The sequence below is a fragment of the Xenopus laevis genome, chromosome 3S (genome assembly GCF_017654675.1).
Source record: "Xenopus laevis strain J_2021 chromosome 3S, Xenopus_laevis_v10.1, whole genome shotgun sequence".
NCBI lineage: Eukaryota > Metazoa > Chordata > Amphibia > Anura > Pipidae > Xenopus > Xenopus laevis.
The window spans coordinates 26,788,880-26,811,592 of NC_054376.1; the positions used below are offsets into that span (position 1 = coordinate 26,788,880).

The following is a 22,713-nucleotide window of genomic DNA, read 5'->3' on the forward strand; positions in this document are numbered from 1 at the left end:
GCCGGTTTGTACTTGGCATTTCATTCTTTGAATAGTAACAGCATGTAAACAAGAACAATTCATTTAGGGACAGATTTATCAACGGTCGAGTTTCGAAGTTTAAAATACTTCGAAATTTGATCATCAAATTAAAATACTTTGAATTCGAATATCGAAGTCGAAGTATTTTTCACCGAATTTGGCCATCGAATGAACAAAGTAAAATCGTTCGATCATACGATTAAATCGTTCGAATCGAACGATTCAATAGATTTTAGAGTACGATTGAACAATTTTACTTCAGTGTGAAGGCTTAGAAAAATGGTCTAGATGGTCCCGATAAGCGAACATAGCACTTCGGCAGGCTTAATTTGGCGATGTATTGAAGTCGAAGTTTTTTTAAAGAGACAGTACTTCGATTATCGAATGGTCAAATATTCAAACCATTCGATAATCAAAGTCAACGTAAATTCGAAGTCGTAGTATCCTATTCGATGGTCAAAGTATCCAAAAAAAACTACTTTGAATTACAAATTTTTTTACTTCGAAAATTCCCTCGAATTCACATCGACCCTTGATAAATCTGCCCCTTAATGTTACAATCCTGTAAAACAACTGTGCATGGGGCATCATGTGGTGGTGAAGCAGTTCATAGAAGTGAATTCAGAAAGGGCAGTGGCATAATTATAGTGGGGTCCATGTTTTAAAGGAGAAGGAAAGCTACGGAGGCATTTTATTGCCAATAAATTAGCTGCAATAGTGCAAGCTAGAATGCTATATTTATTCTGTAGAATGTTTTACCATACCTGAGTAAAAAGCTCTAGGAACTCTCTGTTTGTTTAGAATAGGAGCTGCAGTATTAATGTGGTGTGACATCACTTCCTGTCTGAGTCTCTCCCTGCTCTGGGCTCAGATTACAGTAGAGAAGGGAGGGGTGGGGGGAGAGGAGCAAACTGAGCATGCTCTTGCCCAGGGCAATGAGGTTTAAGCTGAGGCAGGAAGTCTGATACAGAAGCCCATGTGTACACAAAAGAAGGAAAGAAATGCAGTGTTTCTTTTGACAGGGGACTCAGAGCAAGATTAATTTGGGGGTTTACTGGTATATTTAGATGGACCTTTCTGATAAGGCTTACTTAGTTTTAACCTTTCCTTCTCCTTTAAAGGAGAACTAAAGCTTTAAAAATAATTTGGGTAGAAATGCTACATATTTGTACTCTATCAGCTCAAGGCAACCACACCCCATTTAGTAGTAAAGATCTGCACCTCTAAAGATGCCCCTGTAGCTTCCCATCTACTCTTTTTTGATTCACAGCATGTGGGCTGTGGTCACTTCCTTGAGTTTAGGGACTGATTCACAATATACAGTATATATAAAATATCAATGTCACAATACAAGGCTAATTGGTAATTCATTCAGATTCAATGTGCATTGCCAATGACACTTAATTAACTCCTTAGATAACACGCCCAGATCATTCGATTAGAGATGCTTACCTTTAGGCTGGTGCAGTAAGTTCAGTATATTATGGCATTTTGCTGTCACATTTGTTTTTAGGGTTGAGATTTAACTTGTTCACAGTCCCCAGCAGCAGCAGGTCTAGCAATTTCCTAGACTATACTCTATTATAATTAATGACATAAATATCCTTTATTCTTATTTCATTAATGTAGAATCAGTGTCCTCCTTCCACTTTGTCACATCTACAGGGCAGTATACCTTCTGGCACAGCTTTGATATAATAATAGCAGACCAACACCACGAACCTGTCAATCTCTGGTTTTGGCAGAAATATTTCTACATGACAAATAATTTAATAGTAGGTGTAGTAGAGTAATGGAAACCCCAAAAGACCCAACAGTCATGACATGCTGCTGATTCTGTGTCATTGAATCATTTATTGCCAATAAATAGCAGTGTTCCAAATAGTAATAGCTTATTCCAAATAATAGCAGTGTGGAATTAGTGAGTTCATTCATTCTGTGAAAAAACAGGAGTCAATTACGACCCTTATTTAAGGAAAGAAGGAGCAAATGTTGTGCATGCTGATTATAGTGTATTTCTCTTTGAAAATCCGAGTAAAATGGCTCATTCCAGACTCATTCCAGAAGAACAGAGTACTTTCATTAAAAAGTCGATTGGAGAGGGGAAAACGTATAAAGAACTGCAGGAGAATTATCTCAAATGCTTTAAAATGGCAACCAAAGTAAAGTCCCATTGTTGAAAAAAGATGTACTGAAGAGCTTACAATTTGCCAAAGAACACGTTGACTGTAGTAAAGAGAAATGGAGCAACATTTTGTGGACTGATGAAACAAGATGTTCTTTTGGGGTCTAGGGGCCGCAGACAGTTTGTCAGACGCCCCCCAAACACTGAATTCAAGTCACAGTACAGAGTGAAGCCAGTGAAGCCGGTGGCACAAGCATCATGATATGGGGATGTTTCTCATACTCTGGTGTTGAGTCTATTTATCACATACCAGGGATCATGGATCAGTTTCAGTACATCAGAATAATTGAAAATCATGTTGCCTTATGCTGAAGAGGAAATGCCCTTGAAATGGGGGTTTAAACAAGACAATGACCCCAAACACACCAGTAAACCAGTAACATCTTGGTTCCAGACCAGCAAGATTGACTTCATGGAGTGACCAGTAGTGATGGGCGAATTTGCGCCGTTTCGCTTCGCCGAAAATAAGCGAAATTCGCGAAAGGGCGAAAAATTCGCGAAACAGCGCCGGCGTCTAGTTTTTGACGCCGGCACCCGTTTTTGACGCCGGAGCCCATTTTTCCGAAAACATTTTTTTTGACGCCGGCGAATTTTCGCGGGCGTTTCGCGAATTTATTCGCTGGCGGCGAATCGCGCAAATTCGCCACGAATTCCAGCCCAATCCCCAGACCTTAATCCAATAGAAAACTTGTGGGGTAATATAAAAAGTGCCAAGAAAGGCAGAATTGTGGAATGCAACAAGTACCAGAGGTTGGTGGACTCCATGCAACACAGATGTGTAGCCGTTCTCAGAAACACTGCTTATACAACTACATATTAGTTCAGCCATGCAAAGCATAATCTTGAAACATTTTTCAGGTTATACATTGAATTCGTTTGTAAAGAAGAATACAGTCACAGCCTAATATTCACTTGTCTTCACTTTCTGTAAAGGAATAAGACAACATTGATACATTTTTCTTCATGATTTGGTTTGGAATAGAATGTGCAGTGTTCCCAATGCATTTGCGTGTATGGAAATTAAAGCGGTTATAAGGATTTTGAGCTTTATTCACATTTTAAACACACTGCTATTATTCTGAATACAACTGTAAATCTCTCATTATGATATAAGCTATTTAAGGGGGATTTCTGTTGCTGGCAAATCATGCACACATCGTTTAACCCTACCCAATATATGAAAAGTGGATTGTCTGCGATACAGAGGAGTTAGTTCTCCCAATGTTTGCTTCCAGCAGCCTTACTAATTGCCAACACATGGCTTTTCCAAGATCACTGCCACCAGCTTGGAATAATGTGGCCCGTATAAAACTCAAGGAAACATTAAAAGAAATACAGTATAATTCTACACTCATCAATTCATCATTTAAACATTAAGTGCCATTTCTAATATGTTACAAAACTAAACTTGGATGTCTGATCATTTGGACCGTTTGTAGAGTGATTGGAGGTATTTAGGACGTCAGGCCAAGGTCACCAGCTGATAACATTATCTGCTGAGAAGGCCCATACTGCCAGCACGCTGGAACAAGGTGAGAAAGCCAGGAACAGAGCCAGAGAACACAGATGCTCCAGGTAGATAAGGAGAAAGAGAGATAACTAGGTAGCAGGGCACAGGCTTATCAGCACTAAATGCCATAATAACTATGAAGGTGATAGCAAATAATCAGTCTTTGAAAGGGGCAAAGAATGGCAGAGTTCAGATATTCAAAGAACTCAGTAACAAAACAGGCAACAGAATTGAGACACTAGCAGCAAAGCAAAATCTGCATAGAGAACACTGCCCAGAGGTGAAACTAGGTCTGCAGCAGATCCCATGACCCTCATACAGTAATTACATTTAGAGCACTAATTTGGTCGGAGGGGACAAATTTAGTAGTGCAGAGAGCACTATTGCACATAATCAAAAGTAAGAACCCTTAGGGTAAATCGTGCAGTGTGAAAAATAAAGCACTGACTGCCCATTGACAATTAGAAAAGTGGTGTACAAATTAAAGCTGTCCCTTTATGCATTGTAATAATAATAATAATAATAATAATAATGCACTTGTTAATGTACACTGACCTACAACTCCCAGCATTAATGGCAGAGCCACAAATGAAAGACCTTTGGTATTTATATATATATCCCAGTGTGCACCTTACCTTTTTGGATTTTGTATGCAGCTGCAATTGGTAGCACCTGGGTCAATTGCTCCAGTGGTGTGCTGAACCGTTTGGATTGTGTATATATATATATATATATATATATATATATATATATATATATATATATATATATATATACAACCAATAGTCAGGGAGTTTTCACTGCAGATTTTGTATAGAAAACATCATGCATCATTATGCAACATCGTAATTATGGCTTTTAAAATACAAGAAAAGCTTTGGAGAAGCCGCACACCACACAAATCCAAAGATTCTTATCTTGGTGCCCAGCGATAGAGGAATCTGCCACCTCACAACAAGGGTAAAAAGAATTTCACCGGCACACAGGAGTTGCGGTAGCAGGACAAGCCCTTGCAATTTTATTATGCTGTTGTGCAACGTTTCGGGGACACGCCCCTTTGTCAAGCATAGTGTGGACATGAGTTAAAGAGTGTTCAATTTTATTTCTAAAATACAAGCCCATTTCCAAAAAAGTTGGGACACTGTGTAAATGGAAATAAAAAGCAAATGGAATTATTTGAAAACCATTAAAACGTGTTTAATTGCAGTTAGTACAAAGACAACAAATCAAATGTGGAAACTGCTATCATGTAATGTACATGATATAAAATAAGCTTATTTTTAATAATTCCAGCAACACCATACCTCCCAACTAGTGATGGGCAAATTTATTCGTCAGGCTTGGATTTGTGGCGAAGTTCTGCACTTCGCTGCCCGTGAATGTTTTTGTGAACCCAATGCGCGCATTAAAATTGTCATGCATCAAAATTATTCGGCCGCCCATTGACTAATGCATTTGGACAAAAGAGTCATGTGTATAAAAAGTGTCACTCACGTCAGAATTGTCACGCATCATAATTATTTTGACGCTAGTTGACTTCAATAAGTTTCACTAATTTTTCGGCGAAACGGGACAGATTCGCCCATCACTACTCCAAATTTTAAAGGGATACTGTCATCGGAAAACATGTTTTTTTCAAAACGCATCAGTTAATAGTGCTACTCCAGCAGAATTCTGCACTGAAATCCATTTCTCAAAAGAGCAAACAGATTTTTTTATATTCAATTTTGAAATCTGACATGGGGCTAGACATTTTGTCAATTTCCCAGCTGCCCCTGGTCATGTGACTTGTGCCTGCACTTTAGGAGAGAAATGCTTTCTGGCAGGCTGCTGTTTTTCCTTCTCAATGTAACTGAATGTGTCTCAGTGAGACATGGGTTTTTACTATTGAGTGTTGTTCTTAGATCTACCAGGCAGCTGTTATCTTGTGTTAGGGAGCTGTTATCTGGTTACCTTCCTATTGTTCTTTTGTTTGGCTGCTGGGGGGAGGGGAAGGGAGGGGGGATATCACTTCAACTTGCAGTACAGCAGTAAAGAGTGATTGAAGTTTATCAGAGCACAAGTCACATGACTTGGGGCAGCTGTGAAATTGACAATATGTCTAGCCCCATGTCAAATTTCAAAATTGAATATAAAAAAATCTGTTTGCTCTTTTGAGAAATGGATTTCAGTGCAGAATTCCGCTGGAGCAGCTCTATTAACTGATTCATTTTGAAATTTTTTTTTTCCCATGACAGTATCCCTTTAAGCACAAAAACCAGTCCTGCATTTCTATTTAAATGTCCTGCTGCTCCTTCCGCCTCAGTTGAAAGAGAAGGTGGAAAACAAAGATGTCCTTGTGTTCTACTGTGACCCCCTATTTGTTATAAACTATTTTAAGGCGTGGTGTAACTTGAGGGCACAATTTTAACAAAGGTAAATGGCAAAGGTCAGTGGCAAAAATAGGGCCTTATGTGCCCCGGTGCACAACCATGCTCTCACCATTTTCTCAATGTTTACCCCATTTGCTTCTCTTATGTTCAACTACTGATACCTTCACACACCGGTGGGGCCACTAACAGCATTAATCATGGGAGTGGTCACAATTCTTCAAATAAATATTTTAATCATTCCCAAAATTTTGCAAACATTAGCAAGAATAAAACAAAACAAAAATGTTGAATCCCATTGGTTTATTGGACAATATTTGATGAGCCATAAACCCTTTATAATACAAATATCAGGAATGGCTAGATGCAGTTCATCTAAAAGAAGATTTTGAAGATTTCATGATTACGTAAAACAACGTCAGAAGTTTGCAGAATGTAACATTTTGATATGGACTGAAATTGTGATATTAACAGGCTTCTGTTAACTTCACAACCTTCTAATGTTGTACAACAAAAGTTCAGGTGCAGTTTTCTGTTCAAAGGAACAGTAAGATTACGAAGTACAACACTTTTTCAAAGTTACATATAATAAAAAAATACAAATTCAATTGTTATAAAAATATGTTCTATGTATACCTATTCTGTGCATTTGTGAATCAGAAAAGTTGCCCAGGGCTAGACTTTTGAGCGATTCGCCTGCAGAGAGAGGGCCATATATATGAAAGGGAGCGCAGGACAGGCCATATTAACACTGTATATATGATTGTCATTAGCAACACTTACCAATAATTTGATATGATCTTGTTTTAGCCTAAAAATTTGCTAAAGACCTTATAACGTAAAAAGTGTGTGATTACCCCCCCCCCAGCTGTCAAGGGCACCTGCCCATTAATATTATGCCCAATGTGCCTTTTACCCAATGACCAGCATTAGCTTGGGGTTCACCTGTGAGATAAACAGTTACTTGGCCATGGGCCTGTCCAAAATGAAGTTGATATTTAGGAGCCATTTATGTGCTATGTAAAGGAACATTTTGCTATCATAAACCAGTGTTGTCCAAAATTTTCAACATGGTCATCGATATATCTGAGGCTCTGTGTTATATTACAAACAAAAACAACAAGTATTTTGAGTTACTGGGCAGTCTGGGGGCACAAACCCCCTAAAGAGCCATATGAAGCCTGCAGCCCTCTAGTTGGACAGAACTGATACAAAGGACAATGTTAAAATGTTCTCCCCTGTTATGAAGCCAGAACAATGGAAAAGGTAAAGAAACTGAACTGCACAGAATTCGATCTCTAGAAGGAATAAATAGCTAAGTATTTACACACAGTGTAGAAGATGGAGGTGGCCTGAGCTTTATCTGGGGATCACTGCTTTAGAAAGACAACCAGTTGTTTGTGAGCAACATGTTGCTCTCCGGCCCCTTGTATGTTGCTCCCAGTGGCCTAAAAGCAGGTGCTTATTTTTTAATTTCTAGGTTTGAAGGAAAGCTTTTGTTGCATAAAAAAAGTTGTACTTCCAAACAGAGCCTCCTGTAGGCTGCCAGTCCACATAGGGGCTACCAATAGCCAGTAACATCCCATATTTTACAACTCGGGGGCTTTTTGCATGCTTATGTTGCTCTTCAACTTTTTTTACATTTGAATGTGGCTCATGGGTAAAAAAGGTTGGAGACTCCTGCTCTAAAGAATGTTCTAGCTGTTGGCTGCAGTGGGACATAAATGAATTCCAAAAAAAATGGAGAAGGGTGAACATTATCCAAGAACATTGGGCATTACTGTAATGCCTGGATGTTGCAACACAGGGCACAACTGCACATATTTTACACCCAGCATTTCGGGGGGGGGGGGGGGGGTCCGATATTCTTGTCACACTGGTCCTGTTGGCAGAGGGAGCACAAAGGCCACAGCAGAAGATCTTACTCAGGTTTTCCCTTCCTTTTGCCCTTTGCATATTTGAAGCTGCGTAGTGGGTTCTGTCCCCTTTGGAACTGTAAATGAAGAAAGAAGGGCGTGAGAGACAGTGCTGCATTTATGGCAGCCATTTTTAAAATGTCAATTATATATATACACACACACACATATATATATATATATATATATATATATATATATATATATATATACACACACACATATATATATATATATATATATACACACACATATATATATATATATATATATATACACACACATATATATATATATATATATATATATACACACACATATATATATATATATATATATATATATATATATATACACACACACATATATATATATATATATATATATATATATATATATATATATATATACACACACACATATTCATATTTATATATATATATATATATATATATATATATATATATATATATATATATATATATATATATATATATATATATATACACATATACATATACACATATATACACACACACACGCACGCGCACACACACACCTGCCATACTACAAATACTCTGTAGCTCAGCCGCTAAGCATGAGTAGCCTTGGGTACTATACAGAGAACATAGTGTCACAATTACCCACCTTTGACCGTGTCCCCTGAAATCCAGAGCTTCCAACATTAGGCCTTCTTCTCTTTCTTTTCCTGTTATAAGGATCAGCAACCGCACGCAGGGTTGGGGGAACTGTAGGTATAAAAGGACGTTAAAAGGAAGTAAATTCATCACAAGCAACAAGCAGGACAGAAAAGCTAGGTAAGTTTGTATGGTCACAGAGAGTAATACGTACTGAGGTAGTCTGGGACATTTTTGAGATGCGGTTTGACGATTGCAGGGTGCAAGGGCTTATCATGGCGCAAAAGTTGGAAATCTCTGGGGTTATCCTCAAAATATGTCTGCAGAGAACAAGAGGATTTATAAGAGAGACACCAATGACAGAGACTGAATAAGAGAGGAAATGAGAGTTATGCAAGGAATACCATATGATAACACTTCTTGGATTCTAACCGATTCCAACTCTCTCAGTCTGAGCTTTAAATTTAGGCTTAAAGGAACAGTAACACCAACAAACTAAAGTGTTAAAGTAATGGAAATATAATGTACTGTTGCCCTGCACTGGTAAAACTGGTGTGTTTGCTTCAGAAACACTACTATAGTTCATATAAACAAGCTGCTGTGTAGCAAAAAAGGCTATATGGCACAGGTTAAATAGTGGATAACAGATAACATTATGTTCTACAGAGTTTATCTCTTATCTGCTGTGTATCCTGTGCCTTTTCTCAGCTTTCAATGGCTGCCCCCATGTCTACACAGCAGCTTGTTTATATAAACTATAGTAGAGTTTCTGAAGCACCAGTTTCACCAGTGCAGGGCAACACTGCTAGGGATGCACCAAACCCAGGATTCAGTTTGGGATTCTGCCTTTTTTAGCAGGATTCGGCCGAATCCTTCTGCCGGGCCGAACTGAATCCTAATTTGCATATGCAAATTAGGGGTGGGAGGGAAATCGTGTAACTTTTTGTCACAAAACAAGCAAGTAAAAAATGTTTTCCCCGTCCCACCCTTAATTTGCATATGCAAATTAGGATTCCGTATTCAGACTAATCTTTTGCGCAGGATTCGGCCGAATCCAAAATAGTGGATTCAGTGCATCCATAAACACTGCATTATACTATTATTAGAAGTTTCTATGATACTAATTTAATGAACCTGATACAACAGCGCTAACCTGCTCTTCATTTTGGCTAACTGGACAGTCGGTAAAAATATTAGGGGGCCTATTTATGATGTTGTGTAAAACAAAATTCTCCAAAAAGCATTGTAAAAAGCTGTGTAAAATAAAAGGCGAATTTATCAAGGGGTGTTTTATTTTACACCATGTTAATCCGCTGTTTTACACTGCTTCAGAACTTCGTATACGAAAGTTCCGGTGGACAGAGCGGCATTTTTACACCACATAAAGTCATGTGATGTTGCTCTGCTTAGAACTGATCAGAGAAATATCAGATGACTGTTCTCTGCTCACTAACTTGGGCCAAAATAATGAGATTGGAATAGGAATAAAATGCAGACAAGTTGTCATATTAGCAGAGTGAAGTTGTATCCTTTATTAATAATGTGCCACATATTCTGCAGGTATTTATAAAGATTACACATCATTCCCATCAGTCCCGGCCCAATGGAATTTACAGTCTAAAGCCCCTCACACACATTCACTGCGATCAGGAGCCAATTAAACCTGCCTGTATGGTTTTTGGATTGTGGGAGGAAGCCAGGCACGAGGAGAACATAAACTCCATACAGAGAGTCGATGGGAAGCATCCTGCTCACATTTGGTTTGGTGGAAGCTTGAATTTCTTCATACCTATATACTACTTGACAACTCACTTTGAATAGATTCAAAGGGAAACTTACATGCTGAATGATTTATCTTTTTTTAGTTAAACATTTGGTCACTTGGTAATATACTGTATATACTACAGTATAAGTACTACAGTATATACTTTTTCCTTCTGTGGTTGGAGCTGAACATTTGGATTATTTGGTTTCAGTTTGGGGGACTGTGAGAAGATCGACAGAAAAAAAAAAATAAACTTTAAAAGCCTTTACATTCCCTTTATTATTACGGTTTTCCTTGAAGAGTGTGTCCTGGCTGGAATAGAACCCAGGACCCCTCTGAAAGGCAGCAGTGCTAAGCAGAGCGAATAACTGTCAAAGTAAATGAGGCCTGAGTGGTTCAGGAAACAAAAGCTTAGGCCTCATGTACAGGGGTGACATATCGAATGGTTTATTTAATAATAATACCATTATATAATGTTGCCATTATTCACACAGAATTGCTTGTTCAGTGATTGAGTGGGTATAGTCAACCAGACTTTTTTTTTTTTTTTTATAGGAAAGGTACCAATAGAAATACTAAATGGAGCAGAAGCTCCCCCTCCTGGCCACTGAATACTATTTAAGTTTAACAGCTAGGGTATGGAGTGTTGTTCTTCCAACATCTTGGGGGTTTACGGAGCCATGATGTGAGTAATGCACTATACAGTATATATCTATATATCTATATATCTATATATCTATATATATATATATATACACACATACACATATATATATATACACATATATATATATACACATATTATATATATATATATATATACATATATATCTATATATATATATATATATATACATATATATCTATATATATATATATATATACATATATATCTATCTAAATAGTTTGCTCTAATAATTTGCTTTTCCTTTAAATATACAAAAAGCAGAGTCTGACATAGGAAAGGAACTGGCTTCCCAACAGCATTAAGCATCAACCAGCATTTTATCAAGGGAAAGGAGCGTATCATAAGTGCAGGTATTGCAACTGCTCTGTTGTATTGGAGCACATTGTAGTTTCACATTACTCCAGTAACCAAGGATGATTCTAAGGAATTACACAACATTCAGCTCTGTTATACACGTTTCTATACAAAGGTTGAAATACAAGATAAAAAGGCATCTATTCTAGATAATGAGTGGGCTAGAGAGACAAGAGCCAGACTGATTCAGTTTATGACAGCACTATTCTATATGCAGCCTTCAAATCTATTTGTTACATAAGGAGCCGGGTTGACGATCAGCCATGCACAGCCGGCTCTAGTGTTAATTACGATTACACGCTATCCTTTATCAGCCAAGATATTTGCAGTGTGATGAGTACTTAAAGGGGAACTATCGCAAAAATTTAAATTTAATATAAGCTTCAGCATTCTGAAATAAGAACCTTTCTAAATATAATCAATTAACAATTCTGTATAGTTTCTGGAATAATCAAGTTTATCTTCACTATTCCTCTCTCAGCATCTGTTTCTCTTTTCTGTCTTCATGCAGCAGTTAGGTGTCAGCAGATATTCATGGACAGTTACAGCCAATATATCTCATAGGGGGGCTCCTTTTGCCTAAAAGATGTATTAGAGCTCACTCTATCAAAATCACCAGCCATCATGTCTCTCTACATGCAGGATTTGTGCAAAAGGCATTTGTTTTGTTAGATTTTGTTTGTACTGGTATCAGTTATTTGAGTGAGCTCTAATATATCTGTTAGGAAAGGGAGCCCCCCCCATAAGATATATTGGATCTAACTGTCCATGATTATCGGACACCAAACTGCTGAATAAAGAGAAACAGATGCTGTGAGAGGAATAGTAAAGATAAACTGGATTATTTCAGAAACGAAGCAGAATATTTAATTGATTGTATTTAGAAAGTTTTGACGGTCTTATTAAATTTTCATTTTCGTGATAGTTCCCCTTTCACCCTTTTCTCCTTTTATTCTTCTCTTCTGCCAGTCTCCAGACTTATTTGGTCTTTTCCTTGGTCCTTATTTTTCTTTTATTTGCCAACACATTACCCTTTCTGTTCACTTTTCTGCTTCTATTTCCCAACACTTCACACTGCTTAATACTGGGCCAGGTGAACGACTTGCTCTTTAAGCCTCATGGCCAAAGATCAGACCACACTAGGGACCTATCCAAACCTGCAATCAATGGCAGAAGGGATCTTTAAATCTGTCCTATAGGTGGTCAACTCTTCCTGAAGGTGACAATTTCAGCAGACTGGAAACATAATTTATTACTGTATATCTGGTGTAGATGCATAACTTTACCTTAAGTTTTTCCGAGTTGAGCAGCTCCTCTTTTATCTCTTTTAATCGTGCTTCTTTAATGGCTTGTTTGGTTACAGACCGCATTGCATCCTGGGGGAGAGGGGGGGTGACACCACAGATCAACATTACATTATGCAATCAATTAAAAAAAAAAATGGCCATACTTTATACTTAAAAGGGGATTCTGCAGGAAAATATTTGTGGGGCTTGAACAGTATGCTTGTAGAATGTGTGGCCCTCACAAGTTGCTGTGCAAGAAAAGTCATTTCACTGTTGAAGAACCCAAGTAGAATATTTAAAAAGTATTAACCTGACTATAGTAGGTCTATATGTTTATCAGAAAGTAACGTGCACAGCGCTAGGTTATCTAGCAAGAGTAAAGTCTAATAACAAACAGAAACCAATCAACAAGTAGCATTTACTGGTACAATACTGGGAAGCAAATATCTGAATGGCTGCAGCAGATTTCCAGAGCTGAAGCAAAACATTAAGCTTGTCATTATTAGGGATGCACCAAATCCAGGATTCAGTTAGGAATTCAGCCAGGATTCTGCCTTTTTCAGCAGGATTTGAATTCGGCCAAATCCTTCTGCCTGGCCGAACCAAATCCGAATTTGCATATGTAAATTAGGGATGGGGAGGTAAATCACGTGACTTTTTGTCACAAAACAAAGTAAAATTTCTTTCCCCTTCCCACCCCTAATTTGCATATGCAAATTAGGGCTCGGATTCGGTTCGGTCTAATCTTTCGCAAAGGGTTCGGGTGAATCCAAAAAAGTGGAATTCGGTGCACCCTAGTCATTATCCATTAAGCAGGTGAAAGGTGCAAAGTTTACAATCAAAATATAGTATTAACTGCTCATCTGTTTAAAAGAAACATACATCAGATATAGGTCAAACTCCACTTTTTATTACAATACTGAAATAAAAGCAGAATGACCAGGCCAATAGACTATACTCCTATTTCTGAAATTCCTGCTGGTCACACACACTTAAATGCAGGGCAAAAAGCACAAATTCCAACTCATCTAATTGACAGACTGAAAAATGAAGGCCAATGTCTGCATATTATGTATTTTTTTTATTATTATTATTATTATTATTGTTGTTGTTAATAATTTAACCTAGGCTTGACTGACATAAATGGGACTTTTTGACCAGAATCTGTTTTTCAGAATGTCTAGTTGATTATGTTATCTGCACATACTGTGTCCGAATGATGCAGAAGAAGGGGATAAATTGTACCAATATTCAAGATGCTGCCCTGGTAAGGTTTATGTCACACAGTGTACTATAGCACAAAACTACCACGACTACCTACAATTGATGTTGAATAAGTGTGGTAGTTCTGGTACTGGCTGGAGAAAATAAAACCCTGTACCAGTCACAATTAGAGGTAGATGGAGCAGTGACGGCTTCTTTAATACACCCTACGTGCCATAGCAAGAGACATCATCATGATTTCAGTATTGTTCTGTTGAGATCAGAATTAGTTTCCATCTGGGTATCTCATTTGCCGGATAATAAATTCCCGCTAAGCTGAGAGCTCGCACACAACAAACTATAGAGCACCTAAATGCTGGATATATTCACAGTTAATCATTTGCCCAGCTTCATCTAAGTCACCAAGCTTTTTATAAAAGTGTGCACTTACAACTGTGTAATGACATACCCCTTTCTAGCCCTATCATTTTAGGCAAGAACAAATTAGGACATTTGTCCTTTGCTGCTGGAAGAAAACCAGGGGTTCAGATTACAGGTAAGTATCCCTGATCAGAACTAACCCGGCAACGGTAGCGAAATCCCTCAACCTCCTCCATGCAGAAACGGTATGGCTTCAGTACATGTTCATCAGGCACACCTATGTGAAAAAAGAAATACATAAAAATATTTGTATAATGCACAGTAAGGATCCTAGATCCATTGTTTTTGTCGCATAGGTAAAATTTCGGACTTTAGTTCATAACGGGACCACACATAATTCCCACAGATCCACCCTATATATACCCTGCTCGATGGCTCTTTGTGCTGAATGTATGTATGTGTGTGAAAATTGGCACAGGTGCTACCAATTAAAGATGCATACAAAAATCCAAAAGGTAGGGTGCACACTGGGATCCTTTGTACAATTTAAAATATAAGTTTTATTAAATACATGTATTTAATAAAACTTATATTTTAAATTGTACAAAGGATCCCAGTGTGCACATTACTATTTGGATTTTTGTATGCAGCTTTAATTGGTAGCACCTGTGCCAATTTTCTCTGGAGTAGTGGTGTGCTGAACTACTTGGACTGTATGTATGTATGTATGTATGTATGTATGTATGTATGTATGTATGTATGTATGTATGTATGTATGTGTATATATATATATATATATATATATATATATATATATATATATATATATATACATACATATACATATACATATACATATATATATATATACACATACACTTCAAAAAATTATCAAAAATAGAGAGTAGAAAGTAAGAAAAATCTGAAACCAATTAAAATGAAAAAAAGTTTTGAACGTGAGCAGTTCATCTTCCAAACACTTTTTTTACAGTTGAATTGTTTTCAGATTGTTCACCAGAATTAAAGACGTTTTTCAATTGTTTTCCACTTTTTACCATTTTCACAAAAATGAAGTTTAACGTTCCGGTCTCTAGTGTTTCAGTCTAGCAGCTCGGTGATCCAGGAGCAGATTCTGAACTGTTACAATTTGCTACATTTAGTTGATACATTTCTCTGCAGTATCTGATGAACATTAGCAACTATTGTATCAATTCTAACAGCTGTCTTTAATGATTCTGCTCAGCAGGGACAAAGATAACAAATGTATCAACTAAATGTATCAGTTTAGAACAGATAAAGAGTCAGTGACCCCCCCCAAGCTGTTTTAGAAGGTGAACTTTTACAATTCAAAACGGTTACAAATAGAATGATTGAAAAAAGTCATTATTTCTGGAAAAACGATCTGAAACCAACGGTTTCAAAATAAGTTTTTGAAGAGTAACATCCCCTTTAATGGGTACAATGTCAATACTTTGAATAGCTTAGCCGTGTCTCCACTTCTGGATGAAGCCGCCTTCTTTCTACCGCTTAATAAACATCTAAAGAATTTACTTTTGCGGCCGATGCATATCTGATTTGTCAGACCTGCCAAACTCCAAATCTTGCATGACCCCTTACACGCAAACTAGAAAATGTCAAGTCACATTACCCTGGGAATCAACCAGGTTGTTAAATGTTGATTTTTTTTTTTTTTAAACACAAATTAGAGTAAACTTAGTTCACCGCACCTGAGTACCATCACAAGGTGCCCACAGTTCACACACACTAAGCAACAAAGCAGAGTATGCCACAGGTACTGTATGGCCCCTTTACATAATCCAGTTAAGCACCTCTTCTTAAGTGTAATATCACTTGGCCGTCCTATCTTTATAACAGAGGTCCTTCTAATCCCTTAATTAGTTGTAACCATTCACTGTATGCGGTCTAGTTTCAGGTTGCTTTGCGTATGAAGACTATGGGCACACAGGCTGTTGGCTCTGGTTATCAGCTTGCTTTTTTTTGCTCAGTGCTCTGCACCATTGATTGAAATATTTGGGCTGACCTCAGCCTGTGTGTGACCGCCCACCGTGGATTCAATTCAATGGAGATGGGGTACTAAGCAGATCTGCTTCTCTCAGCCTGCAAAAATACACAGACTGGCAACAGCCAGAGGCAACCGCCTGTGTGCTATAGCCTAAAGACCAAAATTGTAAACATCAAATTAGTCTTTGCCAGAGCTTATTGAAGGGTTCGAATTATATATCCCCCAAGTAATAACAGCTGTTAAATGTAACCAGGTGCAGTAACCCAGAGCAACCAATAAAATGTTTGCTTTAAAACAGACGACCAGTAAATGCTACCTTTTTATTTTTTCTACAGATTATTAGACCTTTAACAATGATTCTTTTATTGCATAACCCTGTATCATAATCCCTTTAATACAGGAAAAAAAATTGCTGACCCTTTGTTCTGCTGATTGACTGATGCTGCCTCCAAAAATTAATGTTCACAACATGCACAATCTTTATTTCCTATTAAACGTGTGTAAGTTTGGAATGATGCCACCTATGGAACCTTGTTACTGTAAGAAAAAGTAATGCCATATTACACAAAAAATTCACTTACCACCACCTAGTGCATCCTCAACTTCAGCCAGAAGGGGGAGCTCATTGTGTGCCACAAAAGTAAGAGCTACGCCAGGATTGTTAGCACGAGCCGTTCTGAAAAGAGACAACATTCGGTGGAGTTTACAGAAATGGCCAAAAAAAAAAAAGAACAAGAGAAATTACAGCCAAGATGTTGGGAGCCATACAAGTACCTGCCTGCACGATGTATATAGGAATCAACAGACTGGGGGAAATCAAAGTTAAGTACGGTGGACACATTCTGGAAATCAATGCCCCGGGATACGCCGTACTCCTTATCTTGGCCTCTGAGTGAGAGAAAATGAAATATGGAGGAGGTCACTACAATGTTATGAAGTGTTTATGGGGCAAAGCAGAGAATAAGTAGCGTGTAAATGAACAGTATTAGAAGAATAAATAGGCCAAAAGGTATTGTATAAGCACTGCACTGTATGTTGGGCTAGCATTCGGTCACATATACAAAACTACAGGTTTACTAACCCTGAGTTAGGAAGATGCCACAGTGATTGCTGAACAAACAACTACAAGTAAGGAGGGGTATGTGCTCACTTTTGTCCTTTTCCTCCTTTCTTCTTCCCTTCTCCCCTCCTTCCTTTCACAGAGGGATCCGCAAGGGAGTGTTCATCAGTTGCAATAATGTAATCGTAGAATCCCTGGTTAAACTGACTGATGATGTGACACCTGCCGAAGACCAAGCAGCAGACGTTAAGGATAAGTCTCTTTCTGTTCTGTCATGACGACAGACCAGTCACAGCATATTTAATGGGTTAAAGGGAGAGTATACGACTAGTATTTATGTTGAATAAAACAATGTCATCTGGCTAAGAAATACTTCTTTCACTAGATTTCAACAGGAGTGAAGCTCTTACCGTGAATGGATTGGGAGCTCAGAGTTGAGGACACAGGCCGGGATACTAAACTGCTCCAGGAAGAGCTTGAGGCGATAGCTCCTGTCAACCTCATTCACAAAGATGATGGTTTTACCTCGAACAAGCGAGAGTTTCAGCAAAGTGTAGAGTAGCAGGAACTTGTCCTCTTCCTCACACTGGATGTGATACTGAGTGAGCTGAGACGAATCAGGGAGCTGAGACTCCTCTAGTTTAAGAGTCACCTTAGGATATAAAGTAGGATGGTATCAGAAATGGTAAAGCACAGAACTGCTATTGTGGATGTTTGAAGAGCAATATAGCTCAACTCCTAGAAAGCACGCCAAGAAAGCATGCCTAGAAAGTCATAATATTGTTAGGAATATACGTGCAGCTGATATGGAACAGTATTAAAATAGCTGAAAGTGAATTTCTTTATCCTTGCATAAAAATCTACTCACAGCCAGTTGGCATATTTGGTGCTCCTCAAAATGAACTGTAATTTGCTATTGGATAATCAGATGTACCATGTGACATAGTGAAGCCCGAGTGGAGCCACCCTCAGTTATGGCCACATCAACCACAATAAAGTGTAAATGTAATTAAAAGATGCAAAGTTTGCACAAGTCTAGAATTCCATAGCAGCCAACCAGATGTTTCTATTAAAACATCTGACTTCTAAATGGTGACTGGCTGCTTTATATGAGCAACTAGACCTGCACTCATAATTGTAAGCTTGCAAGTCAATTGGAAACTAGCAGAAGTATACAGGTCACAAGCACGTGCTCATATTCCACAGGATGATCTGGACATTGTGCAGTCATTTTTCAGACGTGGATATGACAGTGACATCATAGGAGGTAGGCATGTCATAAAAGAGGCTCATTCTCAGTGGTCCATACAGTCTTAATGCAGTCTGGACTCACCTGCACTTACTCCTGCTGAATAGGACTGCAGAAACATATGGACGCAACACAAAGGAGAACTAAAGAGAACACATACCAAGTGTCTTATACTAGGGATGCACTGAATCCAGGATTCGGCCTTTTTCAGCAGGATTCGGATTTGGTCGAATCCTTCTGCCCGGCCGAACCTAATCTGAATTTGCATATGCAAATTAGGGGTGGGGAGGGAAATCGCATGACTTTTTGTCACAAAACAAGTAAAAAAAAAATCCCCTTCCCACCACTAATTTGCATATGCAAATTAGGGTTCGGATTCGGTTCGGTATTCCGCCGAATCTTTCACAAAGGATTTGGGGGTTCGGCCGAACCCAAAATAGTGGATTCGGTGCCTCCCTATCTTATACCAAAATCTCTCTTCTTCAAGAGATATTTGGGGAATATTTTATAAGTAATAGAATAACTACTTACAGGATTGTGCAGAACAAGTTCTTTTAGGGCCTGAACATCCTCATTGAACGTAGCAGACATAAGGAAAGACTGGAATATCTTCGGGAGCTGGCTAAGAATACAAAGAAAAGGGTAAAATCCCTCTGAACTAATGCAATTGTACAAACCACAACATACTATTATCCTGCTGCTCTTCACACATACACAACTCTGTGAAGTACCATGCAATTTGGAGTTCTTACACTAACGTTGCCAACCCATCATTATTAAGAGCATCTTACCAAAGGAGGTTCTTTAAATCCTCCTCAAAGCCAAAAGAAAAGAGAAGATCTGCCTCATCTATCACCAGCGCCTGCAAAGTATCCCGCACGCAGATTGTCTGCTGTGTCATGTGGGTCAGCACTCTGGAGGGAGTCCCGACTACAATGTCAGGTTTCTCCATCAGGATGGGTCTAGAGAAGTCATAGAAGTAATTTATTTAGAACATTTTTTTTTTTTATTTCCATAAAATAAAGTGTACATTAAATTTGCATTTTCACAATAGTTTCCCTTTAATGCAATGGCACACAGGTCATCTTCAAACAAATGGCTTTTTTGATATTTTTCTAGGGAAAAAATCTCTGCAACTAAATGCCAGGCATTGCCTTTGGGGTTTTAAGAACTAAGTCATGGCGCATATAGTTGCTTACACTGAATATCTGATTGCAAAGTTTGAAATAGGGATGCACCAAATCCACTACTTTTGATTCGGCCGAATCTTCCACGGATACCGAGCACAGAGATAATTTATAAATGAACCACAGAAATACAGACTTCTAGGGGTCTATTTATTATGCTGTGTAAAAAGCAGATTGAAAAATTACTGCTAAAATTGCCCATAGCAACCAATCAGCAATTCAACAGTTAGAAAACAAAAGCAAAGATCTGATTGGTTGCAATGATGAACATCACCAGTAATGTGTCACTGCACTTTTTAAACAGCATGATAAATAGACCCCCTAGTGTAAGAAGAGAGCATTGATACATACAAAGAAAACAATACATTTGAATACCCAAGGGCTAATTAAATACAAGTGTGTCACTATTACTGTAGGCAATGAGCAACAGCTCTAGCACAACATATCTATCACTGCTCTGCTGAGTAATGTAAGAAACAGGGTCACAATGAACTCTAAACGCAGAGCCACCACCCTCAGCACTTACCTCTGAGCAGAGATGTCAGCTTGTCCAGATATATCAGCAACTTTAATATCACGTGCGCAATACACAGTCAGCTGACGGATCATCTGCTGAACCTGCTGACCAAGCTCTTTGGTGGGAACCAAAATTAACACCCGAATGGCCTGTTCCGATACCGTCTGTTTGGAGAGGGGAGAGAAAGCCATAGTAAATTATAGATCAATCATTATGTCATGGTTATGAGCACTGGTATGAGCCTTTGTTACTTTACATTTTTATTAATGCATCATGATTGCTGCCAACAAGCGAGAACATACCATTTTTCCCTGAAGAAGATTCTGGATAATTGGAATAGAATAGGCGGCCGTCTTCCCTGAACCTGTCCTGGCACGGGCAAGCAGGTCCTTCCCCTCCAGTGCTAATGGTATGGCTTTCTCCTGGATCAAAGTTGGCTTGGCCCATCTTAAATCTGCTATGGACTGAAGACAGAGTGAAACTGATTGCATATAGTTCCATTGATACACGTATTTCAGTAATATGACACAGAACAGAATGCTCAGGGACAGATTATATATGGTTATTGCATGGATGTCCAGTGTAGGGCCCAACTACAACTCCCAGCTCTCCCCACTCATCGGAGCTTTCAGGTTTTTGAGGCTCAGTCATCCAAGTGCAGAAAAGCATTGGTTTGGGACCTATTCAGACCAGAGGCTTAAAGAAACAGTAACACCAAAAAAGAAAGTGTTTTAAAGTAATGGAAATATAATGTAGTGTTGCCCTGCACTGATAAAACTGGTGTGTTTGCTTCAGAAACACAAATATAGTTTATATAAACAAGCTGCTGTTTAGCCATTGGGGCAGCCATTCAAGCTGGAAAAAGGCACAGGATACACAGCAGATACCAGATAAGCTCTGTAGCATACAGGATTCTTCAGAATTGATGCTTTATCTATTGTGTATCCTGTGCTTGAATGGCTGCCCACATGGCTACACAGCAGCTTGTTTATATAAACTATAGTAAGAGTTTCTGAAGCAAGCACCAGCTTTACCAGTGTAAAGCAACACTACATTACGCTGTCATTCCTTTAAAACACTTTCATTCTTTGTTGTTACTATAAAGAAGGCAAACCCTGTACTACTGACCCAGACTAAAGTTAGAGATGTATAAAAAGATATACTGTCACACTGCCAGAGTTTTCCTTCAACAGAACCTCAGCACTCAAAAACCTGACTACATTCCTCATTTCCAGGTTTGGAATCACCAACTTTTAAAGATCATATGTCTCCCGACTAAGGCCCAATGTGACCCGTTACCTTCAGGAGCCGGTCGTCTAGTCCCAGTTCGTGGAACTGCAAGGCAGCCATCTACACGTGTTTTACGTGGAGGACTAAAACCATAGAGAGGTAAGACAGACTGTCAAAGTGCATGCGCTAGGAACAGGAAGAGCGGCTCCAAACAATAACCATAGAGGCGCAGCGTTAGGCAAGAGCCATAGAGACGGGGGAGGGAATGTGTATGTGAAAGATGTATATGTTAGGGAAGGGAGCGAGACTGTTACTTTGAAAGAGATGAGAAACTTTAAGAATGTCTTGCTGGGTACAAATGACACCGTGTCGTTGGGGGGCTTCACTACACCCCTAAACTTCCACTGTAAGAACTGACCCAGCTTGGGGGCCAAATCCAACATAAGATTTTGGGAATTGCCCATTTGTTGGTTACTTCAAGAAACCCCAAAATGAAGGTCTATTTAGGCAAGTTTTGGGATTGGAGGGGGAAAAAGTATGGCTTGTAACTTTGTCTTAAAGAAGAACTAACCCCTCAATCACTGGGGTGAGCCGATTTGTACCTTAGTAGTGCATACCTCCCAACTGTCCCTTTTTCGGAGGGACAGTGCCTCTTTTGACAGCTCAACCCGCAGTCCCTCATTTTTACTGGAAAGTCCCTCTTTTCTCTGCACTGAACAGCCAGAAAAAGAAACAAAGTTTCTCACTTAATTGGCTTTTAGCAGAGAGCCCAGAACAGCTAACAGGTGCAAATAAGATACTTTGTAACAATTTTGAGACACAAAAACACAGTTTAGATAAGGAGAAATATTTTCAAACTTTCATAACCTGCTAAGTTTTGTAAAACAAACATGGTAATTAGGGGGTGTGGCCACAGAAAGGGGTGTGGTCAAATATATTGCTGCGCTACATGCGGAAAAAAATTTTTGTCCCTCGTTTTACTTACAAAATGTTGGGAGGTATGGTAGTAGGGTTGCCACCTTTTCTGGAAATACCGGCCTTCCTATATATTTATCTTTTTTCCCTATTAATAATATTGGGATCAACCAACATTTTTACCGGCCAGGCTGGTAAAATACCGTCCAGGTGGCA

General features: G+C 38.6%; 1 protein-coding gene across 1 annotated transcript; it reads right to left on the reverse strand.

The window, feature by feature from the left end:
- Positions 1-6,373: 6,373 nt before the first annotated feature.
- On the reverse strand, positions 6,374-21,831 carry ddx56.S (DEAD-box helicase 56 S homeolog). The gene is made up of 14 exons (XM_018255113.2): positions 21,652-21,831; positions 20,655-20,816; positions 20,362-20,516; positions 19,440-19,610; positions 19,180-19,270; positions 17,810-18,051; positions 17,490-17,621; positions 17,114-17,227; positions 16,921-17,015; positions 14,517-14,593; positions 12,733-12,822; positions 8,854-8,959; positions 8,650-8,750; positions 6,374-8,078 (listed from the first exon to the last, which is right to left on the reverse strand). The coding sequence occupies exons 1-14, from the start codon at positions 21,700-21,702 to the stop codon at positions 8,007-8,009; spliced, it is 1,659 nt and encodes a 552-aa protein (XP_018110602.1). The 5' UTR covers positions 21,703-21,831; the 3' UTR covers positions 6,374-8,006.
- Positions 21,832-22,713: the final 882 nt, after the last annotated feature.

Coding starts and splice junctions, on each gene's coding strand:
- ddx56.S (XM_018255113.2), bottom strand. CDS start 21,702: ATGGCTGCCTTGCAGTTCCACGAACTGGGACTAGACGACCGGCTCCTG. Junction 19,271..19,439: donor GATTTAAAGAACCTCCTTTG/GTAAGATGCTCT, acceptor TTGTATTCTTAG/CCAGCTCCCGAAGATATTCC. Junction 17,228..17,489: donor AAAGGAGGAAAAGGACAAAA/GTGAGCACATAC, acceptor TCTCTCACTCAG/AGGCCAAGATAAGGAGTACG.